General features: G+C 40.5%; 1 protein-coding gene across 7 annotated transcripts in view; it reads left to right on the top strand.

The window, feature by feature from the left end:
• The window catches only part of KIAA1549 (KIAA1549 ortholog), a 221,147-nt gene that overhangs the window by 169,432 nt on the left and 28,146 nt on the right, over positions 1 to 23,569 (top strand). For all 7 annotated transcript variants that reach the window (XR_012156097.2, XR_013634976.1, XM_073322875.2 and 4 more), the window contains 4 exons: positions 7,054 to 7,256; positions 14,934 to 15,058; positions 19,613 to 19,818; positions 20,845 to 21,068. Coding sequence is in view for 5 of the 7 variants with exons in the window: in XM_073322875.2 (XP_073178976.2) it covers positions 7,054 to 7,256; positions 14,934 to 15,058; positions 19,613 to 19,818; positions 20,845 to 21,068 (758 nt within the window). In the remaining 2 variants the exon portion in view is untranslated. The remainder of the gene's footprint in view (positions 1 to 7,053; positions 7,257 to 14,933; positions 15,059 to 19,612; positions 19,819 to 20,844; positions 21,069 to 23,569) is intronic.

Raw genomic sequence — 23,569 nt, 5'->3', positions numbered from 1 at the left:
AACACCTACAAGATCTCTATCAAGCGTTCTTACAACTACAATACTCACCTGCTGAAGTGAAGAAACAGATTGACAGAGCCAGAAGAGTAGCCAGAAGTTACCTACTACAGGACAGGCCCAACAAAGAAAATAACAGAATGCCACTAGCCATCACATTCAGCCCCCAACTAAAACCTCTCCAATACATCATCAGGGATCTACAACCTATCCTGAAGGATGACCCATCACTCTCACAGATCCTGGGAGATAGGCCAGTCCTTGCTTACAGACAGCCCCCAAAACTGAAGCAAATACGCACCAGCAACCACACATCACACAACAGAACCACTCACCCAGGAACCTGTCGTTGCAACAAAGCCTGTTGCCAGCTGTGTGCACATATCTATTCAGGGGACACCATCATAGGGCCTAATCACATCAGCCACACTATCAGAGGCTCATTCACCTGCACATCTACCAATGTGATATATGCCATCATGTGCCAGCAATGCCCCTCTGCCATGTACATTGGCCAAACTGGACAGACTCTACGTAAAAGAATAAATGGACACAAATCAAATGTAAAGAATTATAACATTCAAAAACCAGTCACTTCAGTCTCTCTGGTCACTCGATTACAGACCAAAAAGTGGCAATTCTTCAACAAAAAAACTTCAAAAACAGACTCCAACGAGAGACTGCTGAATTGGAATTAATTTGCAAACTGGATACAATTAACTTAGGCTTGAATAGAGACTGGGAGTGGATGTGTCATTACACAAAGTAAAACTATTTCCCCAGGTTTATTTCTCCCTTTCCCCCCATACTGTTCCTCAGACGTTCTTGTCAACTGCTGGAAATGGCCCACCTTGATTATCACTACAAAAGGGTTTTTTTTCTCTCCTGCTGGTAATAGCTCACCTTACCTGATCACTCTTGTTACAGTGTGTATGGTAACACCCATTGTTTCATGTTCTCTGTGCACATAAAATCTCCCCACTGTATTTTCCACTGCATGCATCTGATGAAGTGAGCTGTAGCTCACGAAAGCTTATGCTCAAATAAATTTGTTAGTCTCTAAGGTGCCACAAGTCCACCTTTTCTTTTTGCGAATACAGAGTAACACGGTTGCTACTCTGATACAAACACAGTGGAATTAAATGCTAAAATGTAATATGTGTCTTGGGAGTTCCAAAACTTTAGTTAGTGGTAAATGTTTCCAAATGTCTCTTAATACTGTGCTGAGAGGATGGGCTAATAGGTCACTTGGAAAAAATGTAATTTTAGAAATAATTTGGATAATTGGATAGAGAAATGGTAAAACCAAATAAGGTGCAATTAAATGTACACCTTTGTATGCACAGCAGTTGCTAGAAATAGTTTGCATTACTGGTGCATTCTGAGAGTAATACAATGAATTCACACTTGACCATGCTGTGTTATCCTCGGAATACATAGAACAGCTTAATGCTGTAAATCTGAAATTGTGGAAGTCTGTGACCGTTGTATAACTTTTAGCTGTCAGACCACTGAAATAGATCTTCAGCGTCTGCTATTGCTATGTTTGTTGGCTTTTTTTTCCTCCCTAGATTTAAATGAATAGATATCAAAATATCTTTACTGGGAATTTTTTTTAAAGTAAATGTTCACTATTTTGTTCTGTTGGTTTTCCAGAACTGTGTGCACTAGTATTTTAGTTATATCATAATTCAGCAAGACATTTTTACAGGGTTTCCAGTGCTGTTCACAGATTAGCTGCCAGAACTGAAATATTATTCTTGGGATCAAATTTAGTTCCTTTGTTTCATTAGCAATATGTTTTGGCAACCTCTCTTCAGTGCATATGTCTCTTCAAAGAACAAGGCAATACTGTTCATATAAAAATAAATAGAAAAAACAATGTCTCAAATGTAATATGTAGACTAGTACATCAGTAGTAGCTGTAAGTGTAGGAGATGTGTGATTGATGCTTTATGAAATGAGTACGTTATTTTAGAGAGAACCAATTTCCTCCATATTGTTTTCCATTCTAACCATTCACAGATGTGTGTCCAAACATTATTATTGGAAAACAAATTGGTCTCATTCATGTTGTGCCTTTACCTAGGGATACAGTATATTGGCAAACACATGGTCTATGTTAAAGGGTCAAATGATTTTCAGCCAGTCTTCTCCCCCTTGATTGGATGAACATTTTTGAATGTCTCAGCCAAGATTTTCAAAAATGGAATCCTCATGCTAGTCTCTTTAAATCCATATTTATGAATTAAATAATAATCTGAATAAATGGTCTAATTTTTCAAAAGTGTCAGTCACCTAAGAGCTCCCATTGAATTTGGTGTCTAAATATAGACTTCAGAGGCTAACCTGAGGCACCAGTTTTTTAAACATCTTGACTCTCAATTTCAATAGATATTACCTTGTACTGAACAACAGCTGCCTTAACAATGGGTTAGCTCATTCTCTTTATTGAAGGTGTGACAGTACTGTTCACTGAATTTTGTAACTGCTTTTTGTTTTGCCATTTAGAAACTTGGCTTTAAAAATTGAGTTTTTTACAACGTAAAATTAAGCATCCCCCTAAGAGAACCTAACCTGAGATTTTCAAAGTACTGATTTTGTGCAGTCTTAGGCACAGGCTGAGAGGGCAATAAAATAAAGCTGAAAGGTTTTATTTCAGTGCCAGGACAGACAGATATACCAGAACAAACGTGTTTTCTTCAAAGAGGTGTAATAGTTTGGTCTCTTCCATTCCTACCCCCACAATTTCCATCACTGGTGTGTGAGGAATAAAATGACTGATCTACCCGTGGGATTCTGGTTACCTCTATTCAGAGATGAACACAGATGGCATAATCAGGTAAGCCTGCTACAGCTTATCACTTTTTATTACCAAAAAAAAAAAGATGAAAGTAGTCTGTGTCGCACATGAAAACAAATACAGGAAGGCCTCAAGGCCTTTTCAGTCTTGAACTACGCTGATGTTATTTATTCCACTGCATCTCAGTGTTATGACCATCTTGCTTTGCTGAATATGGACTTGTGTTGCAATGTCCTTTTGACACTTGTCACCAAGAATGTGATTTTGGCCAGTATCATTTTTAAGAAGAATCATGACGTCAAAAGAATGAAGATCATAGAAATGTAGAAGTGGTTTTTTTGTTTGTTTGGGGGATTTTTGTTTTTGTTTTTTTTACAAAATTGGAGTCTATGGGCATTGTGTCTGTATCCAAAAATACACTAGTTTTTCTATTTTTAATAAAAATATTGAGCAGCGAGTATGTTTTGGGAACAGCTTAGGTCAAATGGTAGGAGTTGCATGAAGGACCACCTTTAGTAAAGCCAGACTAACTTCAGATTTTATAGATAGATACAGATATATAGTAGGCAGAGCCGGTAGCTCCTAGCCAGCTGTAGTAAAAGTTGCCTGACACTTCCTGTTTTCAGTGCTTATAACTTTGCTAAACTTTTGGCTGAAATTTCCTATGTTTGGTGTCTGTTTCAGGCTGAATCATTTTGGGAAGTTTCAACAAAAAGGGTTCTGCTATTTTAAAAGAATGAGATTAAGGAAAAATACATTGTTCTGCACATATTACTAAAACCGTGTCAGAACTGTTTTGTTGAGGAGATCTAGAGCCTCTGTGCTTTGGAGCAAGGGCTCAAAATTTGGCAGGAGGGTGGAATTTCTGACAGGGATATGTCTTCTGTTGAAAAATGCAACCAAGTTGTAAACCTTAGAAAAATTGCAGTTTGCACATTAGGCTTTTTAGACGAGTTTGGGGGCAAAATTATCAGAAGATTCCATCTGTACTGAACATGCTCTATCCCAAGGTTGCAGAGGCTGAGCACAACTCTCCTTGCAATGGATAGGGCTATGGGGTCAGGCACCAGAAGTGAGACCAGGGATATCCCATCTCTCCTGTGCTCTCAGTGCTCCCTCTGCTGGCACCCAGGCAGCGAGGAAGAGAAACCTGCTGCCTGGGAATGCAGAAGGGATAAAAGATGGACCTGGGAGGGCAGCAGAGGGAATAGACTGGAAATGGGAACCCTAGGGAGGGGAGACAGGGAGTGACTGGGCAAGAAGATTGAGACTGGGAACAGGAAGATTGGGACTGATGTTTGATGAGGAACCAGAGTGGTCAGACGTGGGAGAAACAGGGCAGAGTGGTGTGTGGCAGGAGACCACATGCCCCTCCAAAACCTCAGGAATGGAACTAGATATTCCTGAGTCACCATTCCTCTGCTGTCAGCAAGTGACTCTGAAACCACCGGCAAAGTGCATATCTCATTCTCCTTTAGTGGCAGATCCACATGGAAGATAACAGCCTCCCTTTCTCTGCATTCCTGGCTCATTCACTAGACACCTTCTATCTTCTGCAACAGAGGAGGCAGATAGCAGCCTCTTGCACTACACAGTTCTGATTCATCCTTGGAGAACAGTCCATCCTGTGTACTGAATGAGGCAGGGGTTCTGGGGGAAAATAATATGTGATCATATAATTAAAAATTGTATATGTACAAAGGGTCTGAATTAACTCTTCAGGGGCAACCTTAATTCTGACATTTCCTAAGTCACTGGTAATTTTTAAGTAATTGGCCATTGCTAGTTGAAGCCACGTGAGTGGATAAGATCATCCAGAGTGTAAAGGGAGAAGATTCTCTCTCCTCCTCCTCCACTCCACCCCACCCAATACCAAAAGAAACACTGAAAGAATGATCAGAAAGGATTGAAGAGAACTAGAAAAGGATGGGGTTGTGAAAACCAAGGGAGGAGAAGAGTTTAAGAAGGATGGTGTGGTCTCTGCTGTTTTTGTTACTACTGAAGCCAAGGAGGATGGGGATGGAGTAGACGATCTGAGATTTAGGAAGAGGCTGCAAAAGACCTCAGGTGAGTGTGTTTTTGGTGGAATGAAGGAGGAAGGATGGAGTTGGAGGGGAAAAACTTGAGATAGCAATTATAAATGGCACACTGCATAAATGTAAAGAAAAAGGGCAGAAGGAAGATGGAGCCATATTTTTGGGGTTAGGGCGGGTGTTCTGCTCGTGGGGGAACAGACCAGAAAAAGAGTCAGACCTTGTGGAGGAGTGGTAGGGAGTGGGTGAGAATAGGGATTGGGGGGAGGGCAGATAGTTGCCAGGAGTATATGGGGTCTAGTGAGCAAGTGAGTGGGTTGGAGGAAAGGGTGTTGAAGAAGATGAAAGGGGGTGGGGAAGTGGAGGAGAAAGGGAAAAGAGGAAGATCATGTCAGACATTGGTCTTTTTTATATATATATATTTTAAAGTCAATAAGATTGTGTGCAGAAGAGGGGGATGTGTTGTGGGGGAGAGGTTCAGATACGTGGCTGGGATTGTGGGCACGGAAGTCAACAAAGGTGGAGAAACAGCACTAGATCCTCAGCTGGTATAAATCAACATAGCTCAGTTGAAGTCAATAGATCTGTGATTTATTCATTTCTGGATCTGGCCCATAATGCTGAATGCTGCCCTCTTTCACCTTGCAGGGGAGAAGTGTGTGTGGGAGGGGTAAATTGAGGAAATCCAAAATATCTAGTAAACTAGTAAGTTTTCTCCTCTTATGCAAAATGTACCCAAAAAGACATGATTGGGCATGTGTTATATATGCCCTTGTCAAGGAATCTTTTCAACAGTAGGGCTTCTATCACCATCTGCTGGATCAAGCAGACAGTGCACACTTCTTCAACATGCTCTTCTAGAACCTTTGGAAAATATTTTGACCATCTCAAAATGTTCCATAGGCAGACTTGTTTTGGCATTTTATCAGCCTTTTTGTAGTTGGAAACTACATGCTAGGCTTAATGAAAGGGGGCTCATTTAAACATTTAGAACTAGATGCACCCGTCAGCATACTCAGACACACCTTTCGGTTTCTCTTCAAACCTATTTTGGGAACAAACAGAGTGGTGGGTGTGTTTGTTATGCAGCCATCATATGTGTGTGTTTGCTGTGCAAACTGGAATTGTCAAAGGTTTTTCTTACTTTCAGCTTCCAGACTTTTTAATTAAATGTGACCTAAAGAAAAGCAATTTTTAAAAAAAAATGTGTACAAAATTAGAATGGAACAGTTTCTGATTATTTCAAGGTCTGGAAAATTAGCAGGTGAACTTCTCATTCTCATAATTTGATTAAGTTGAAAGAGCCAAAAACAAATATTATTAAAGTAAGTTAGTTATTTTATAAATGTTGTTTAGACTATTAAGGCCCAATTTTGAACTCCTTATTCAGATAAAATTCCTATTAAATCCTGTAGGAGTGTTACCTAAATAATGATGTGAGGGCCATAACGTCTTTAGATTAGCAGAACTTGACAAACTTTTTTCCCCGCATCCAGAGTGAAGCCTAGTATAGGTAGTTAAAGAATTTTTAATCTTGTGGTTTCCTGAGGCCCTGTAACTCCTTTCCTGCTTTCCCACCGGGATTGCTGTTGCTTAAAGCACAGTACTATCCCATCAGTAACAGTGATCTGATTGCACCTGCACTTTGGCTTTGTGGTCCTGGTGAGGATTGGTCCTTCAGAGCACCGCTTCCCAGTCAAAACAGTCATCTGTTGTAATTTAGTAATACTATACAAATGGGTAAGGAAGGATAGTCTTGGATCTGATCTGGTATGGCAGTTTCTACAGTCCTCTGTATCTCTATGCCTCAGTCTCCTCATCTGTAAAATGGGAACAATAATCCTTCCGTATCTCTTAGGTACTGAGAGACACCTGTAAAGTTTGTGCAGTGTTTTGAGATCCTCAGATGGAAAACCCAATGAAAATGACGGGTATTATTGTAATTATTAAATCTAAGGAATTAGTTGTCTGTGTGGTAGCAACATAATGCCTTCTCTCCCCTGGAGCTGTTGCCTTTGTATCTTAAAATATATATAAACTGAAAACATGTTTGCAGATATAGTTTTTCTTTTTACAGCGCTTTCCCACTCACCCTGGGAACCTGTTTTCTGGTCAGCATCCTAAAGATCATTGGTTACAACTCTGAACAACAGTCTGACATTAAGCTTTCACACTGTGTCTTCTAATATTTTTTGTTTGGTCTTTATTCTTTCATTACAGCTACAAGCCCCCAGTGTGAAGGGGTTTGATTTTGCTAAGCAGCATCTGGGCCAGCACAACAAAGATGACATCCTGATCATTCATGAGTCAGCTCCTCTTCCAGGACCTATTAAGGACACTACCCCTTCTGAAAATGGAGATGTGCCAAGCCCCAAATCAAAGACCGCTTCAAAGCCTTCAAAGAATGTTCGACACAGAGGGAGGTTAGTTCAGCTGAAGAGAACTAGTGTTGGCTAGATTATGGTTAATTAAATGCAAAGTGGTATTGTAAACTGCAAAGCATTTTCAGTGAAGGATCCTCGACTTTGGAACTGCTTTTTCTAGCAGTTCATCAGAGCTTATGTCTAGCTACTTTATAGGCGCCATTGCAAGGCTGCTTTTTTTTTTTTTTTTTTTTTTTTGGCTTTTAATTGCAGCATTTTCAGTTAAATGGGATATCTTGGGCAGGGTTTAGGTTGGACAGAATCAGAGCATTACCTATTATTGGGTAATGTTAAGTGTATTGCTTTTAATGCATTGAATTTTGTAATTGCTTGTGGTTAGTAGGGGAATGGGTGATTAAGAAATCCTATTAGTGATACTAGTTGCAATTATTATATGTAAGTCAGACTAAAATTCCCACAAATCAACAAAAGCTTCCAAAACTCAAAGACAACACTCTTTTCTGTGCCCATCACTGTGTTACCTATCTGCTAAATGTCCAACACTCTCCTCAAACTGATGTCAGGCAAAAAGGTCCACAGCTAAGCAAGTTGAGAACAACATATCACCTTTCACTTAGAATTTCCTGACCGTCAGCAAGGGCTGAATGACATCATCATTCATCCACTACTCATTGCATTGCCAGAGCCAGAGAGAATCAGGCCTGTGGGGAGAAAGGGTGTGTAGCTGAGACAGTGAGTTAGAGATATTAGTGCTGTGGCATTTGTGATGACTGAAGCCATCCATCTTCCTCTCTCATAGAGCTATTAATTATCTTGAGTATTGTGATGAGGAAGGTCTCCTACCAGCCCAGTTCTCTCTGTCTTGTGCAGCATACTGAGGAAGGAATGCGGTACTCTGATATTCTCCTGAATATGTGTATGTCACATAACTAAACTTCACTAGAGCTGCTGTCGGAATCGTTCTCACCAAAGCAGGACACTGAGATATGTTGCAGCTTTGCAGAAGAGACTGGATATTAGTTTGTGGAAGACGGGTGGCTTCCTCGCTCACAAATGTGCTGATTGAATGAAAATCACTGGTGCTTTATGAAACCACCTATATCAAGTGTTCGCAATTTTGGCACCCATAACTTCTACAGCCTCACTCCTCACCGTGCTTCCACACCCAAGTCCCTGGGCTGATGATACCCTACTCCCTTACCACATTTATCAGTGTTGATGCATATCAGCATTTAAAAGCTGAATGTGGTTGAGAATTAGCAGGGTGTGTGATGGATGAAGATGATGGGTAGGAGGTGCATATGGAGGAGCGGGGCTGTGTGAGGACGTGGGGCGTAGGATTGTATCATTACTGTAAGTGGGTGCCTAGGAAGAGTGCAGGGGGTGGGGTGGGGGGCATTGAGGAAGTCTGTGAGGGAAAGGAGTGTGGCATTGCCGGGAGAGTACTGAGTGGTGTGCAGGGGTGTAGCCGGACATGACAGTTGATTGGGCTGTGGGGGCATACAGAAATTTGGACTGTGAGAGGGAAATGTGGGACAAATGGGCCAGAGCTGGGTGGGGCCTGATGGGAAGAAATGAAGCAGAGATGAGGAGCCATGGTATGATGAACCACAAGTGGCTCAGCAGAACAGAGCTCCTCTCCGCTGCACTTTCCACCAGTTCTTCCTCCTCTCCCCTTCACATCTCTGCTCACTCCCACCCCTTCTTCACCATCCCTGTTTGCAACCCTGATGCCCCCCAACACACACAGCCATTTGTCCCTTGCTGTGTCCCCCAGCATGGTTGCTGATCCCACCTTGGCTGCCCACAGTGCTGCTGCATTATGACAGGGGGAAACCAAGAGAGATGGTGGGTGAGGATGTGGAGAGGGAGTGTGAGGTGTGTGTGGAGAGAATATTTTGGGTGGAGAGGCTTGCTGGGAAGAATGAGGGGCATACAGATGGTGCTTTGGGGGTCTAAGCAGCACGCTGCCTCTGCACTGACTTGTCAGCACTTGAAGGGCTCTTCATCTGCTGCTGCCTGGACTCCCTAGTGCATTGCACTGGCAGAACTGTGGGGAACCCCTGGTATATCATTGCCTCTGCACAGAAGCACTTGACTCCTCTGGTTCTCCGCAGCATGGTGTGCCAGAAAGCAGAGGATGGGCATCCCCTTTTCCTTCCCACCTAAGTCTCCCTGCTCAGTGTCAGATCGCTGCACCCCAACTCACCCCTATAAATCGCCACACCTCTCCACTCAATCCCTCATGCACCTCAGAGCTTCATTCACTCTTCTGGCCTCCTGACACCCTTGCTGCCACACATGGGCTTCTCCAGAGCCCATTCCTCATATTCCCTGCCTCCCCATGGGCTTTGTAAGGAGTAGAGCTAGTGAGTCAGGGACCGAGGCTAGCAGCATCCCAGAAAACAGAAGCAGTTGAAGGAATTTGTCACTTCTGTCAGCTAATATTGGCTCAGATCAATTAGATTATTCTAAATGAGAGAGATGAGTTCATGTGTTTCATTTTAAAATTTCAAAAGTGGCCTGTGTCAGAGAGATTATCAGAATGTGTAAGTGTGTGAAAAGAGAGAGAGTAGTTTGGAGTTTGAGAGCTCTGTGGTGTCTGAGGGTTTTAGCAGGACTCAAAGGAAAACATGGTAAATTTTCAAAAAGAAGCTTTTTTAAATGTTTCCTCTGGATAAGTTAGTAAATATTTTACTTAAAAAATCATTATGCCAAATTTGAAATGTGGGCATTTCCCCTCCTGCTTTAAGTGCAATCTCCATGTAGGCTCAGCTGTGGAGTCACTTCATAATATGTTGATGTGCAGCTGCCAGTGAGACGTTTAAAACATTTTCTCCCTGCGGGAGGGAAAGACGGACACATTACAGATTTATATTTTATGGATCATTCCTTCAGTTCTTTGGTTTTGTGGGTATGTACAGAATAAAACAGAATCTGATTCAATATAATGCTGTACAAAACAGTATGGTGAATATTCATATTTGTTATTTGTATTTACTGAAATACTGAGTCATGGACTAGGACCCTATTGTACTAGGTACTGTACAGACACAACAAAAAGATGGTTTGGGCCCCAAAGAGTTTACAATCTATGCATAAAAAAAGAGATAGCAAATGGATACAGACAGGTGGGAAGCTAGAAGAGAACAATAAACCAGTGTTGGTCAACATGATAGGTCTGTGGTCTCAGCACGCCACGAGCCTGACTGTTGTCAAGGGTTTTTTTGTAGGCATCATGGCAGAGGAGGGTTTTGAAGGAGGATAATAAAGTAGTTTTGTTGATGTTTACGGGGAGCTACTATAAGTGTGAGGGGCAACATGGGAGAAAGCACAAAGGTGCTTGTTTGAAAATTTAATTAGTGGGCAGAGGAGGCTGACATCATGGGCTGATCAAATGGAAGAGACTTATGATATATAAACTATTTATTTATTCAAGTAGCACCTAGAGGCCCCAACTGAAATCAGGGTCCTTTTGTGCTATGCAAGGTACAAATGCATAATAAGGGACATTCCCTGCCCTGAACATCTTACAATAGCACCCAGCAAAATGGAGCCCCAATCCCTAATAAGGCATTTGTATGCTACCATAAAATACATATTTACTAAAAATCTAAATAGAAAAGACGAAGAGTGGGAGGTAGAACAAAGGCATAGAATGAGGAAAATGAGGAAATTAGTAAACAGGAATGAAAAGGAACTGTCATAAGAGTGAAATGCCTGCAAGCTGCATGGAAACTTTTAAAAACACCATGATAGAGGCTCAAACTAAACGTAACCCCCCAAATAAAAAATACAGCAAGAGGACCAAAAAAATGCCCCCCTGGCTAAACAACAGAATAGGAGAGGTGCTTAGAGACAAAAAGACATCCTTCAAAATTTGGAAATCAAATCCTATTGAGGAAAATAGTAAGGAGCATAAACTTTGGCAAGTCTAGTATAAAAGTATAAATAGGTGAGCCAAGAAAGAATTTGAAGAGCAGCTAACAGATGACATGAAAACTACCAGCAAAAAGCATTTTTAAGTACATCAGAAGCAGGAAGCCTGCCAAAAAATCCAGTGGAGCTACTCGACCATCAAAGTGCTAATGCAGTACTCAAGGAAGGGCCATTGTGGGGAAGCTAAATGAATTCTTTTCATCAGTCTTCACTGCAGAAGATATGAGGGAGATTCCCACACCTGAGCCATTCTGTTTAGGTGTCAGATCTAAGGAACTGTCCCAGATTGAAGTGTCAGTAGAGGAGGTTTTGGAACAAATTGATAGCTTAAATAGTAGTAAGTCACCTGTACTAGATGGTATTCACCCAAGAGTTCTGAAGGAACTCAAATATGAAATTTTAGAATTACTAACTGAGGTGTGTAACTGGTGGTTTAAATCAGCCTCTGTGCCAGATGCTTGGAGGATAGTTAATGTAATGCTGACTTTTTAAAAATGCTTCAGAAGCCATCATGGCAATTACAGACCAGTAAACCTAATTTCAGTATCAGACAAATTGGTTGAAACTATAGCAAAGAACAGAATTATTAGCTATATAGATGAAAACAATATGTGAAGGAAGAGTCAACATGGCTTTTGCAAATGGAAATCATGCCTCACCAATCTATTAGAATTATTTTAAAGTATCAACAAATGTGGAAAAGGGTGATCCAGTGGATATGTTGTACTTGGACATTCAGAATGCATTTAACAAAGTCCCTTATCAAAAGCTCTTAAGGAAACTAAGTAGTCATGGAATAAGAGGGAAGGTCCTCTCATAAATCAGTAACTAGTTAAAAGATGGGAAACAAAGAGTAGGAATAAATAGTCAGTTTTCGTAGTGTCGAGTAGCAAATAGCAGGGTCCCCCAAGGATCTTTACTGGGACCAGTTCTGTTCAACGTATACATAAATGATCTTGGAAAAACGGGGAAACAGTGAGGTGGCAAAGTTTGCATACAATATGAAATTACTCAAGACAGGTAAGTCCAAAGCGACTGCAAAGAGTTACAAAGGGATCTCACAAAACTGGGTGACTGGGCAACAAAATGGCTGATGAAATTCAGTGTTGATAAATGAAAAGTAATACACATTGGAAAACATAATCCCAACTATACAGACAAAGTGATGGGGTCTAAATTAGCTGTTTCCACTCAAGAAAGAGATCGTGGAGTCACCAGCGATAGTTCTCTGGTGCAAAGACAGTCAAAAAAGCTAACAGAATGTAAGGAACCATTAGGAAAGAGAGAGATCAGGGATCAGCAACCTTTGGCACGCGGCCTATCAGGGAAATCTGCTGGCGGTATGGGACGGTTTGTTTACCTGCAGCGTCTGCAGGTTCGGCCAATTGCAGCTCCCACTGGCCACAGTTCACCGTTCCAGGCCAATAGGGGCTGCGGAAAGCAGCGGCCAGCATATCCCTCGGCCCACGCTGCTTCCTAGAGCCCCCATTGGCCTGGAACGGCGAACTGCGGCCAGTGGGAACTGCGATCGGACGAACCTGCGGATACTGCAGGTAAACAAACCGTCCCGGCCCGCCAGCGGATTTCCCTGATGGGCCACGTGCCAAAGGTTGCCGATCCCTGGGATACATAATAAGACAGAAAAATATCATAATGCCACCCTATAAATCCATCTTTGAATACTGCATGCAGTTCTAGTCACCCCATCTCAAAAAAGATTTATTAGAATTGGAAAAACTACAGAGAAGGTCAACAAAAATGATTAAGGGTCTGGAACAGCTTCCATAAGAGGAGAGATTAAAGTGTGAGACTGTTCATCTTAGAAAAGAGACAAGGGGGATATGATAGATGTCTATAAAATCATAAATGGTGGTGGAGAAAGTAAATAAGGAAGTGTTATTTACCCTTTCACATAACACAAGAACCAGAGGTCTCCCAATGAAATTAATAGGCAGCAGATTTAAAACAAATATAAGGAAGTAGTTCTTCACACAACACATGGTCAACTTGTGGAATTTGTTGCCAGGGGATGTTGTGAAGGTCAAAAGTATAACTGGGTTCAAAAAAGAATTAGATTAGTTCTTAACCAAGATGGTCAGGGATGCAACCCTATGATCTGGGTGTACCTAAGCCTCTGCCTGCCCCAAGCTGGGAGTAGTGGACAACAGGGAATGGATCACTCAATAAATACCCTGTTCTGTTCATTCCCTCCCTACCATCTGCCCCCAGCCACTGTCGGAAGATAGGATGCTGGACTAAATGGACCATTGGTATTGACTTAGCAAGGGCATTCTTATGTTCTGACAAAGAGGTGCTCAAACAGAGAGAGCTCAGCTCTCACTTTCCTGTTTGTGGGGCTCTTCTGTCTATAAAAAAGATTATGTAGTGAGGAAGATTTGTACATACTATAGTGATTCTCTTTTTTCCAGGAGTATTTTGTATTGGGATTTGAATAACCAATATACTACTTTTGCAGGAAGAGAATTTGTATAGAGTTCTATAGATAGACTGGCAGTATGCATAGGGTGAGGGAAGTTGAGTTAGGAACGCTAACAAGTGCATGTGGTGGGTTGAACTTTTGATGAACTCATCTGCCTGAGCAGCACTTATCTTAGTGTGCACTCTCTAGGGAAGGCTGACCTTTAGTTGAAGGCTTTAGTAACTGGATCAAATATCTGCCAAATCTGGCACTTAGCAAGGTTGGTGGACCAACTAGTCCGCTTCATGAAACCATTGCATTAGTGCACAGACAGACTATGAATGTTTACAAGATTATATATCCAATATGCATACTATCGCATCAGCTAATCCTCTGCTGAAGTGCTGAATTTAGAATCAGTTGCATCTAGTGTATTTTGTCCCGTTATTGTTTTGTATTCTGTTTTTTGAATAGCTGTCAGCTGAAATACGCATGCAATTCAGAGGCTGGTGGGGAAAACCACAAGATTGCCTTTAATTGTTCTATATATACCTACCATGAGCTAATTAAATTGAGTGATATAAGAAATTGTAGGTTATTCGTATTCCTGCAGCTCCTGAATGCCCAAATAGATGGAGGCCCCATTTTACTAGATACTGAACAGCCATGTAGATGACACAATCTTTGCCCCAGTTAGTTTACAATCTAAATCAAAGACAAACAAGTAAACAGAGGTGCTGAGGAGGAAGGATGGGATAACAATAATGCTAATGTGTTTCTGCATAGACAAGCTATGTCTACGATGTGTAGAAACCAAGGGATTGTATCTTTCTTTTGTTTTGTACTGTATTGAGTAAATAAAATATTAATAGTCCTGGCTGAGTGTAGGCGTAAATAGTTAGAAAACTATCAGTGTGGACTTACTTTCAGAGTTACTTTAGTAGCTGGACTTGGTAACTTCATACTGTGATACTAACTACACATTTAGTCATATTACTTTTGAAGTAACAGATGACTTTTCTGCCTGAAAAGTAATCCTGCTAGTTGCTAATGTGAAGGGCTTTCTGTTACAATTAAGATTACCTTTTTAAAAGTAAAAACAGGTTACTTAACAATCCTGTCATGTGTATGAGTGAAGTCACGGGGCACAGCATTGCCACAATTTTGCAATTCCCACATTCATGACAGAGGTAATCAGTTATGTATTATAAGTCAAAGTTCTTTCTCAAAAGAACTTTAAAAGTCCTACCAACATACGTTCTTATGGGATCTCCTTGTACCTGCTGGCTATAGCCCTTTATAAACCCGTCTAACATTTCATTCATCTTTTTTTATATCTTCTTTTTTTATGGCTGCAGAGTTTCCCCTTCAGATGCTGACTCCACAGCGAGTGAACAGTCCAGTGGGAGAGAGACAGGGGAAGAAACCGCAAGACCATCAACCACTGCCAATGAGGGCAAACCACGCAGAGCTCCAAAGAGTGGTTTGTTACATTTTTTTCTTCAGTCTCTTGCTGCAGTGTTTTGGTAGGGCACAACTGAGATACATTTCAGTGCTGCTATTTTCTAAAAAGTAATTTTTGTCTATTGGATCTTCTTGTTTTGGTTCTCCTCCATTTTTTCCCTCTCTTTATTTTCTCTTTTCATATGTTGCAGTTGGAGATCTACATGTTTCTTTCATTCAGGCATGCATCTGATCCAAGTGATATAACACCAATCACCCTCTGTTCTCTCATCCAGCAAATATGTTTCTAATCACGTCATTATGACTCTGTTGGTAGAATCTTGCAGGAAATTACAGGAGTAAGGAGATCACAACAGGACTTGACACCGTGGGGGCATATGCCTTTAACTGTGCCTTTGAAAAAGTGAGATTTAAAAATAGGGTGGCAAGTTAAGAGTTTAAAAATCAGTGTGGTGCTTGTGCATGGTATAATTTAGGAAGTCAAGATGCCTTATTATTAGCACGAGTTTTGGTAAAGACTGTTGGCATCTCATGGAAAATACTTCACGTTATTTACCTCACCCCTGTCATATTTTTATTCCATTTTACCCGCATTTTAAAGTATTTAAAATGTTTGCATGAAAACAGGATTTTGATTAAGAGCTAACACTTCTATTCATATTGCTTACTTCTCACTGGAGATTTTAGGACCAGATCCTCAGCTCATCAATCAGAGTAGCTCCAGTGTGGAGGTCCAGATACATTACAATCCTGTTTTGTACAAATGTCCTTAGTAGTAGTAAAACAAGAGAGAAGGGAATACTGGAAGTACCACAGGCAGATCTCTCTAAAAGTTGAATGGTGTTCAGAGTTTTTCATGAGGTGGCTATTGAGGAATGCAATGCCAATATACTTGAGCTAATAGCAAACATTTCCCAGTTTACCATTGTGTCAGAGAAGAGGTGATAATGAGTAAGATGCAAGAGGTCTTTATGATAATATCAATCACTAGTTCCCTTCCAAAGCACCTGTTTTTCCCCAGTGTATGCTTCTACCTACGCAGTGCTCAGCACACTGAATGATTCTGAAAGGGCTGGTTTGATGAGGCTGGTTTACCTCCTGGATGAACATTCTGTTGTAACATGTAAGCAAACAAAACACAAAGTAGGCAAATGCTGCCAGAAAATAAAGTGTGCTTCCTAGTAAACTAGAATGCAATACAGATCCCTTGCATACACCTTTCACGAGGTGCCCTTCTTATTTTGTAAGATGTCATCCTAGTGGCCTAGGGTGTATGTTGTAATGTCTTATGTTTGCTGTAAGGACCAGAATTAATGCCTGAATAAATGAGTATAATATTAGTGTTTTATGAGGAGTTAATATTATGAAAGACTGTTGGACTACTACTTGTTCCAGTCTATGTGAATCCAACCCTATTGCATCTCATTCAATACTATCCCATTTCCTCCTGCTAGGAAACTCCCTATTTGTTACCTTGTTTCGCATCTTCCTCAGAGTTTCCATGTTAGGCTTTAGGGAGTGTTATAAGTTGTTACAGCGAGAGCTAATTTTAACTGTATCTTAATTATCTGGAAGGATTTGCTGGACAGCTGTGCAAAATGTGTCCTCTTTTTCCTTTTTGCCATTCTGGGGCTGAAGAAGCCGTTCCTCAGTAATTGGTCCTCCTGGTCAAGGGATAAAGGGGACTATTTTTAATGTTCAAGACCAGACCCCACTGTAATGGTGTAGTCTACTGCTGCTAAACTCCAGTCTGAGCCTCCTTTTCCTACAGCTAAGGCTTGGCAATCATGTATCTCACTCAGCACCAGAGCGGCCTTTTTATCATATGTTTTTCTAAATGCCATTTCTGCTGAATTATTCGTAACTATGGTGTCATCTTTTTGTGCTTTCTCCTTTATGCTGTCAGGAGCAAACAGAGTGGGTAAGTATCCTAGTGTTTGACAGCCTTTGTTTAACTGGCAGTTTTGTGGTACAAATGCGAAGAAAGGTCTTAGAAAGCTTAACTAATTGTATCTGAAGTTTGAGCCGATTTGTCCTCAGAGTCTAAAAACCAAGATTGGTTTTGAGCAATTTACTGTCAGAAAGAATTCTCAACAACACAAATTATATTAAAGGATAATTTGTTTATCCGGTAGCAAGTGCATTTTTTCTAATTGAGGCTTTTTGTTTAATTATGTGATTTGTGATATTTTGACTGAAGTATTGTATGCTAAAGTGATCTCTGTTATTCTTTGCCTTTTGGCTTCCTTCCCTGAACAGAATGTGAATAGTTAATATCTTTTAAATGGCCAATATTTATGCTGCTTTGAACTCTGTCAGCTGTTCAGTTTAATGTAGTATATATTTTTAGATAGCTCCTAGCCCTAAGTGATATCATTGTGACTCGTAAATTTAAGTCTTTACTTCCATGGGACTGGATGGCTCAAAGGGGTTGATAATTGAATAATGAGCCTTCACGTGTTCACAGTTATTATTCAGCCCAGGTCTGTTGGGACTAAAAATTACCAGTTGGCTATTCAGTGTCATATGTGAAAATAGGTTGGTGGCTTCATTAGTGTACCTACTACTGCCCATTGACTACAGTGGACTTTGGACGATGCCCATTGAAGGGAATAGCTGCACTTGGACTTGCTTTGTGTTAAATTAGGGGGACAAAATTAGAGAGCTTAGATCACATTTGTACAAGAAACTTAGGTTTTGAAAAGACAAGCTTTTGCAAAATTCTTAAAACCAATACAAATGCTCAATGTCTTTTGTTACGTTCTAGGGGAAATAATTGTTTTAACAAAGTAGCATTCCTCAGCTGCACTTGGAACCCAAGCCACTGCATTGTTTTAATACGTGAGAAGCTGAAAGTGAAAGTAACTAGAATGGACAGTGAACAGGAAAAACTAATTAGTGTGTTTAAATTGTTCAAGAGGAAAGGAAACAAACACCGTAGATAGTAAAAAGTAAATTAGGTGATAAAAATTATTTATTTTTAATCATCTAAGTTGTTGTCAATAGCATAGATAAACTCAATGAGATATCCATTGGAGATTTGCTATTCATTCTAATATTTAATATTATTTAAATAAAATGTTTAACTCTCTTAATTGTAGGTTAGCAAGTTACAGATGTGATGGATCAATTGAAATAATATAATCATTTCAGAGACTTTTTTCCCCATTTAGTATTTACAGAAGGAATTAATTTTTGTCTTTTATTTTTCTGCTTAAAAGGACACAATCGTCTTAAAATATGCTACTTTCTGTATTTGTATTAAAAATAATACTTATGATTATTGGTGCTGAAAAAAATTAGGCAAAATAAAATTCTCTTGTTTTTTCCATGTGTTCCATTAATGCATTTGACAGAACTTTTTTGTATAGTCTATTTCTCTAGTTCATTTGTACAATCAGTCATTTAGGCCTCAGTCCTGCAAATTGTTCCACATGAGCAGCCCCCAGGACCTATGCGGAGTTCTCCTGACTCACTTCTTAGGGCTTCCACAAGCACAGCAGTGCCTTCATATGGAATTTGTTGTAGGAATAGTGAGTTTTAGTGAGTTTCTTCCTTTGTTTGTGAGTCTTTCATGCAGCAGCAGTGGGGAGAGGAACATATTTTTTTCAAAAAGAAAAATGTTATTGTAGAACCACAAAAACTGGCAGGAGGACATAGGGGCAGGTGTAGTACTTGAAACTACTTTTAATTAATTTTGTTAAATTGACCATATTTCAGATTGACATTTTCTCTGAAATTTTCATTTATAGAATAGGCACCGTGAAGAAAGTTATGGATAAAATTATAAAGGTTCTGACTAAGTGGTATAGTTGCATATGTTACCAATTAGTACAAAAATGTAACAAGATATTTGATGAGCTTGTTATCAAGCAAATGTCCATTGGTTCCCTAGAATGACTCTCTTAAGTATATTTGGATTGTAGTTGTAGAAATTAATTTTCCCAACGTATCAGAGCAAAGCATTGTTTGTACAGCTAAACACCTAATGCTAGACTGTTTACTTTCTGTTGGTAAGAAAAAACAGACTATTAAAAAACTTAAATTTGTAAAAATTACCTCTAAAACTAGATTTTGGACAGATTTTTAAATCTTTGTTTAGTTGAAAAATTGCACTCGCTATCACTTATCTGTTAAAGTATGGCATTTCGTAGTTCGAAGTCTTTTATTGGCTTGTAAAACTCCATTTGTGGAATCTGAGCCTTCTTATGTAATGTTATCAATAGCAATTTGTAGTACGTACTAGAGCATTCTGAATAGCTTTTGGTGGGATAAAACTACTTTGAGATTTTTATCTTTGTAAAATATCAAATACTTGATTTAAAAAAATAAAGAATGATTGTTCACTGTCAGGAGAAAAAATGAAAAAGTTTAGTAATCTGCAGACTACTGAGTAAACTGCCTGCAATAAATCTGCAGCGGATGGAAGACCTCCAGGGCAAATTAAATGCAGCTGCAAAGAAGGCATAATGTTGTAGCACACCATTTCATGTTATCTTGTATGGCCAGACATTTCACTGAGTTGATCCTAGCTATGACACTGTCTTTTATTTTATTTGTTCTGGTAATTCAGGCCCTCCACAGACCAGTAGTGGAAACGAGCAGCACTCCTCAGCCTCTATCTTTGAGCATGTGGACAGGATGTCTCGTTCCTCAGACGCAAGTAGACGGGTCCCCAGCAAGATTCAGTTGATTGCCATGCAGCCAATCGCAGCCCCTCCCGCTCAGAACCCAGCACTGTCTGACCGAGTAGCAGAGTCCAACAAAATTAACAAAGAGGTATTTTTAAGATAGTGTAGTGCGTGGTGGCTCTGTACATTTGTGTGACACCTAGATGACTCAGCTATCTGGGTCTAGTTCTGCATGCCTCTCCCAGCTGCTGCTCAGTAACTCATTTTGTACTTGGTTGAAGATCGTCTCCTCCCCTTGCTTCTAGGTTAAAAGCTCAATTCGCCTTTTGTGTTGAGTACCTTACATAATATGTTGGAAAGTAAATTAATACATCTAATACCTGTAGACAAGGAAGTCCAGGAAATGTAAATTTAACTACTAGGAAAAATCCTGCTATGTACATTTGTCTAATGGCTTTTTTATACTTTTGTAAAAGATTATAGTGGGTTTTATTTTTCGTGCTTTTTGTGCACCTCAACACAGTTCCAGCACAAGCACAGTGGCCATTAAGTGCCTGATCCAATATCTACTGTAATCAATGGAAAGAGTCCCATTGACTTCAGTAGGTGTTGGACCAGCTCTAAAAGCACTGGTCTACGTTTAAACTAGTGACCTGAAGAACCTATTGCCATGCCCTGGACCATTCCACTCCTCCTTCCCTCTTCCAACTGTGCTCCTCAAGCAGCTCCTTAAGTTCTTGCCCCTTGTATTATGAGGTTTTTTTTAAAAAGGGAATCAGAGACAGACTTTGGCTATAATTATCAAATCTCTCCTATGATGGGTGCAGGCAGACATATGCCAGGTACACCCTTGGTTGCAATCTAATTTTAATGGAGCAATGTTTCTCATGGCAACTGGCAGGACTTTTTGTTATCCATCACGCCTTTTATAAACACTCTGCCACTTGTCTTTAATTTCACCTGCTGTGTTAGTGATTATACCATGTCTGATAGCACATCTACTTGGGGAGATTATGGGTCTATTACCCGCAAAAGGACGAGATAACTGAGGGAGGACCTGTGTGCCAATTTCAAATTGCTTGCTTTAGCTCTGGCTCTCCTTTTTATTGCACAGCAGTAATAGGCTCTATTTGCAAAAGTGTATCTCATGGTTTTCTCTTTTTCTTCCTTTAAGATACAAACAGCTCTGAGGCATAAGTCTGAGATCGAGCATCACCGCAATAAGATCCGTCTTCGAGCCAAGCGCAAAGGCCACTATGAATTTCCAGTTGTGGATGATGTGATTGTTGTTGACTCCAAAGAGCAGCATAGAATATACCGCAAAGCGCAGATGCAGATTGACAAGATCTTGGACCCTGGAGGCAACGTGCCTACTGTTTTTATAGAACCCAGGAAGAGGTACAGACTGAGAACAAGGGGAAGATTCAGTCTCCTTTAGAATCAGTGTCAAGACTTGCAAACTGCATTAGGCCTGTATTTCTGCACTTGGAGAGCTTAGAATCATTTTGTTCCCTAAAGAACTTTTGGGTTGGAGAGATGAAAGGGTTGGGGTTATTCTGGGTGTTTTGGTCTAGTCAGTACATGCCAGAGGTTTTTTGGGTGGTGGTTGGGTTTTTTTAACAGCATTCAGAGGGCCATGCGTTTTTTTTTTTACAGGTTCTCATGGACATTTCTCAATAGCGGAACCAAACATACCAAAGCCATTTTTAAGGAGATGTTTATTATTTGTGCCGCTACTTTTGCACACTCTTTTTCATTTAGTAGCTGCATAAGATCACATGGAAACTGTCTAATTCCTCTAGTGTAATTGTTAAATGCAACGTAATTTTGGGAGCAGGCTGAAGCAGAACTACTTAATCACACACTATCCCCACACCACCACCACAATTCGTACTAAGTATCACAGGTGGTAAACCCAGGGTGAAACAACGTTTGAATTTACTTAAGAGCACTAACAGAGACTAAGGAATAAGAAAAAAAAAGTAAATGGCAAAGAATACTATTTTCGTATCAAAACAGAGAAAAACATGCAGTCAAGAGACCATGAAAACTAATGATAAAATATACAAAAGTTCAAATTTATCTTTAAAACTCGGCAAATACCAGACAATAAAATCCCTTCTTCCTTATTCCTTCATGGTAACCAGATGCACACAGCACTTAACCCATCTCACAGATCTTCCCTCCTGGTCTTATATGTCAAGACAGTGTCTGTTCTGTGTCTTCTGTGGGGTATATGGACACAGGGGGCTCTTTCTCTTGAGTTCCAGGTTCCCTAAATGCAGTCCTGCCTGGACCACGTTCACACGGAGAACGAACAAAACTTTTCCTCCACTGTGTCTTTCCTTCAGCTGACTTAGCCCTGGTCTACACTGTAGGGGGTCGACCTAAGATACGCAACTTCAGCTACGGGAATAGTGTAGCTGAAGTCGGCGTATCTTAGGTCGACTTACCTGGCCATGAGGACGGCGGCGAGTCTACCGCTGCTGCTCCCCTGTCTACTCCGCTTCCACCTCTCGCGAGCTGGAGTTCCGGAGTCGATGGGTGAGACACGATAAATGGATCCCCAATAGATCCGGCGGGTAGTGAAGACCTGCCCTTACATACATCAATTTAAAGCTCAGCGTAATCTCTGTTCTGCAGTCTGACAGTTACTTTGTTAGCTCCATAATGCCATCATTTAGAATGCTGCAAGTCTGGAATGAGGAATATCGGGTGTTAGGGAAACTGAGCTGGGACTGGCTTGGCAAGAAGAATGGGAATGGACTGGGTGAGACTGGGACAAGGGAGACTTAGTATTTGTGAAGCAAGGAGACTGGGACTGGGATAAGAAGCCTGAGTGGAGCCTCACTGGAGACTGCTGGTTGAGGAAAACAAGACAGGAATGAGGAGCTAGGGTGGGAAGATACAAGACTGGGATGGTGACAGGACAAAAGGTCTCAAGACCTGGGGGGAAATGGCAGTAGAGTCTGTGTCCAGTAGAGCACAGAGTTCCTATATGGTGATGGATGAGTCAGTTAAACCAAACTTTTCACTGGTGGTCAGTTCCTCATTTTCTGGGTGACTAACTTAAGACCCTGGGGTCTGATTTGCAGAATTCCAGAGCACTTGCAGCTTCAACTGAAGTCAGTGGTGAGACTGCTCTGAACATACAGAATGCTATATAATGCTAGGAACACTGAAAAATCAGATCCTAGGTGTCTCAAACTGGGCACTCAAAATTCCATTCCATCATACAGGCACTATAATAGGATTGACTGCTTATCAGATTCTGTCATTCAATTGTATTAGGGAGTATTGATTTACTTTTTATGTAGTTTTATTTCTTAAAAATCCTAAAAATATGAATTGTAAATCAATACTCTCTACTGTGATTGAAGGAGACTGGAAGAATATATGAACTTATTAAATATTCTAGGTGCCAGCCAAGGTAGAAAAATTGTCTTCCAAAGCAAAATTGTACACTCATTCACTCACGCACAGGCTGTGTGTAGCGATAGCATCCTTGTCACCAAGGTCACTCTCAGAAGTATGTTGATGCTTTGCCAAAGGATGACCAAATGTACGTTTCTTTTTGTTTTAAATCCCTCCTTTATGACATAATTTTTGGCATTTTTCATGTAGAATTACATATGACTGAGATATTTCACTATATTTCATAGGAGATGTCCCTTGCCTGAGGACTCTCCAAAATGTTCATGTGCAGCAGGGGGTCATACCTGAAAGGATGCACAGAAGAATCATAGAATCATAGAATATCAGGGTTGGAAGGGACCCCAGATGGTCATCTAGTCCAACCCCCTGCTTGAAGCAGGACCAATTCCCAGTTAAATCATCCCAGCCAGGGCTTTGTCAAGCCTGACCTTAAAAACCTCTAAGGAAGGAGATTCTACCACCTC

The sequence above is a fragment of the Lepidochelys kempii genome, chromosome 1 (genome assembly GCF_965140285.1).
Source record: "Lepidochelys kempii isolate rLepKem1 chromosome 1, rLepKem1.hap1, whole genome shotgun sequence".
Classification (NCBI taxonomy): domain Eukaryota; kingdom Metazoa; phylum Chordata; order Testudines; family Cheloniidae; genus Lepidochelys; species Lepidochelys kempii.
This window is presented reverse-complemented; position numbering and strand designations above follow the sequence as displayed.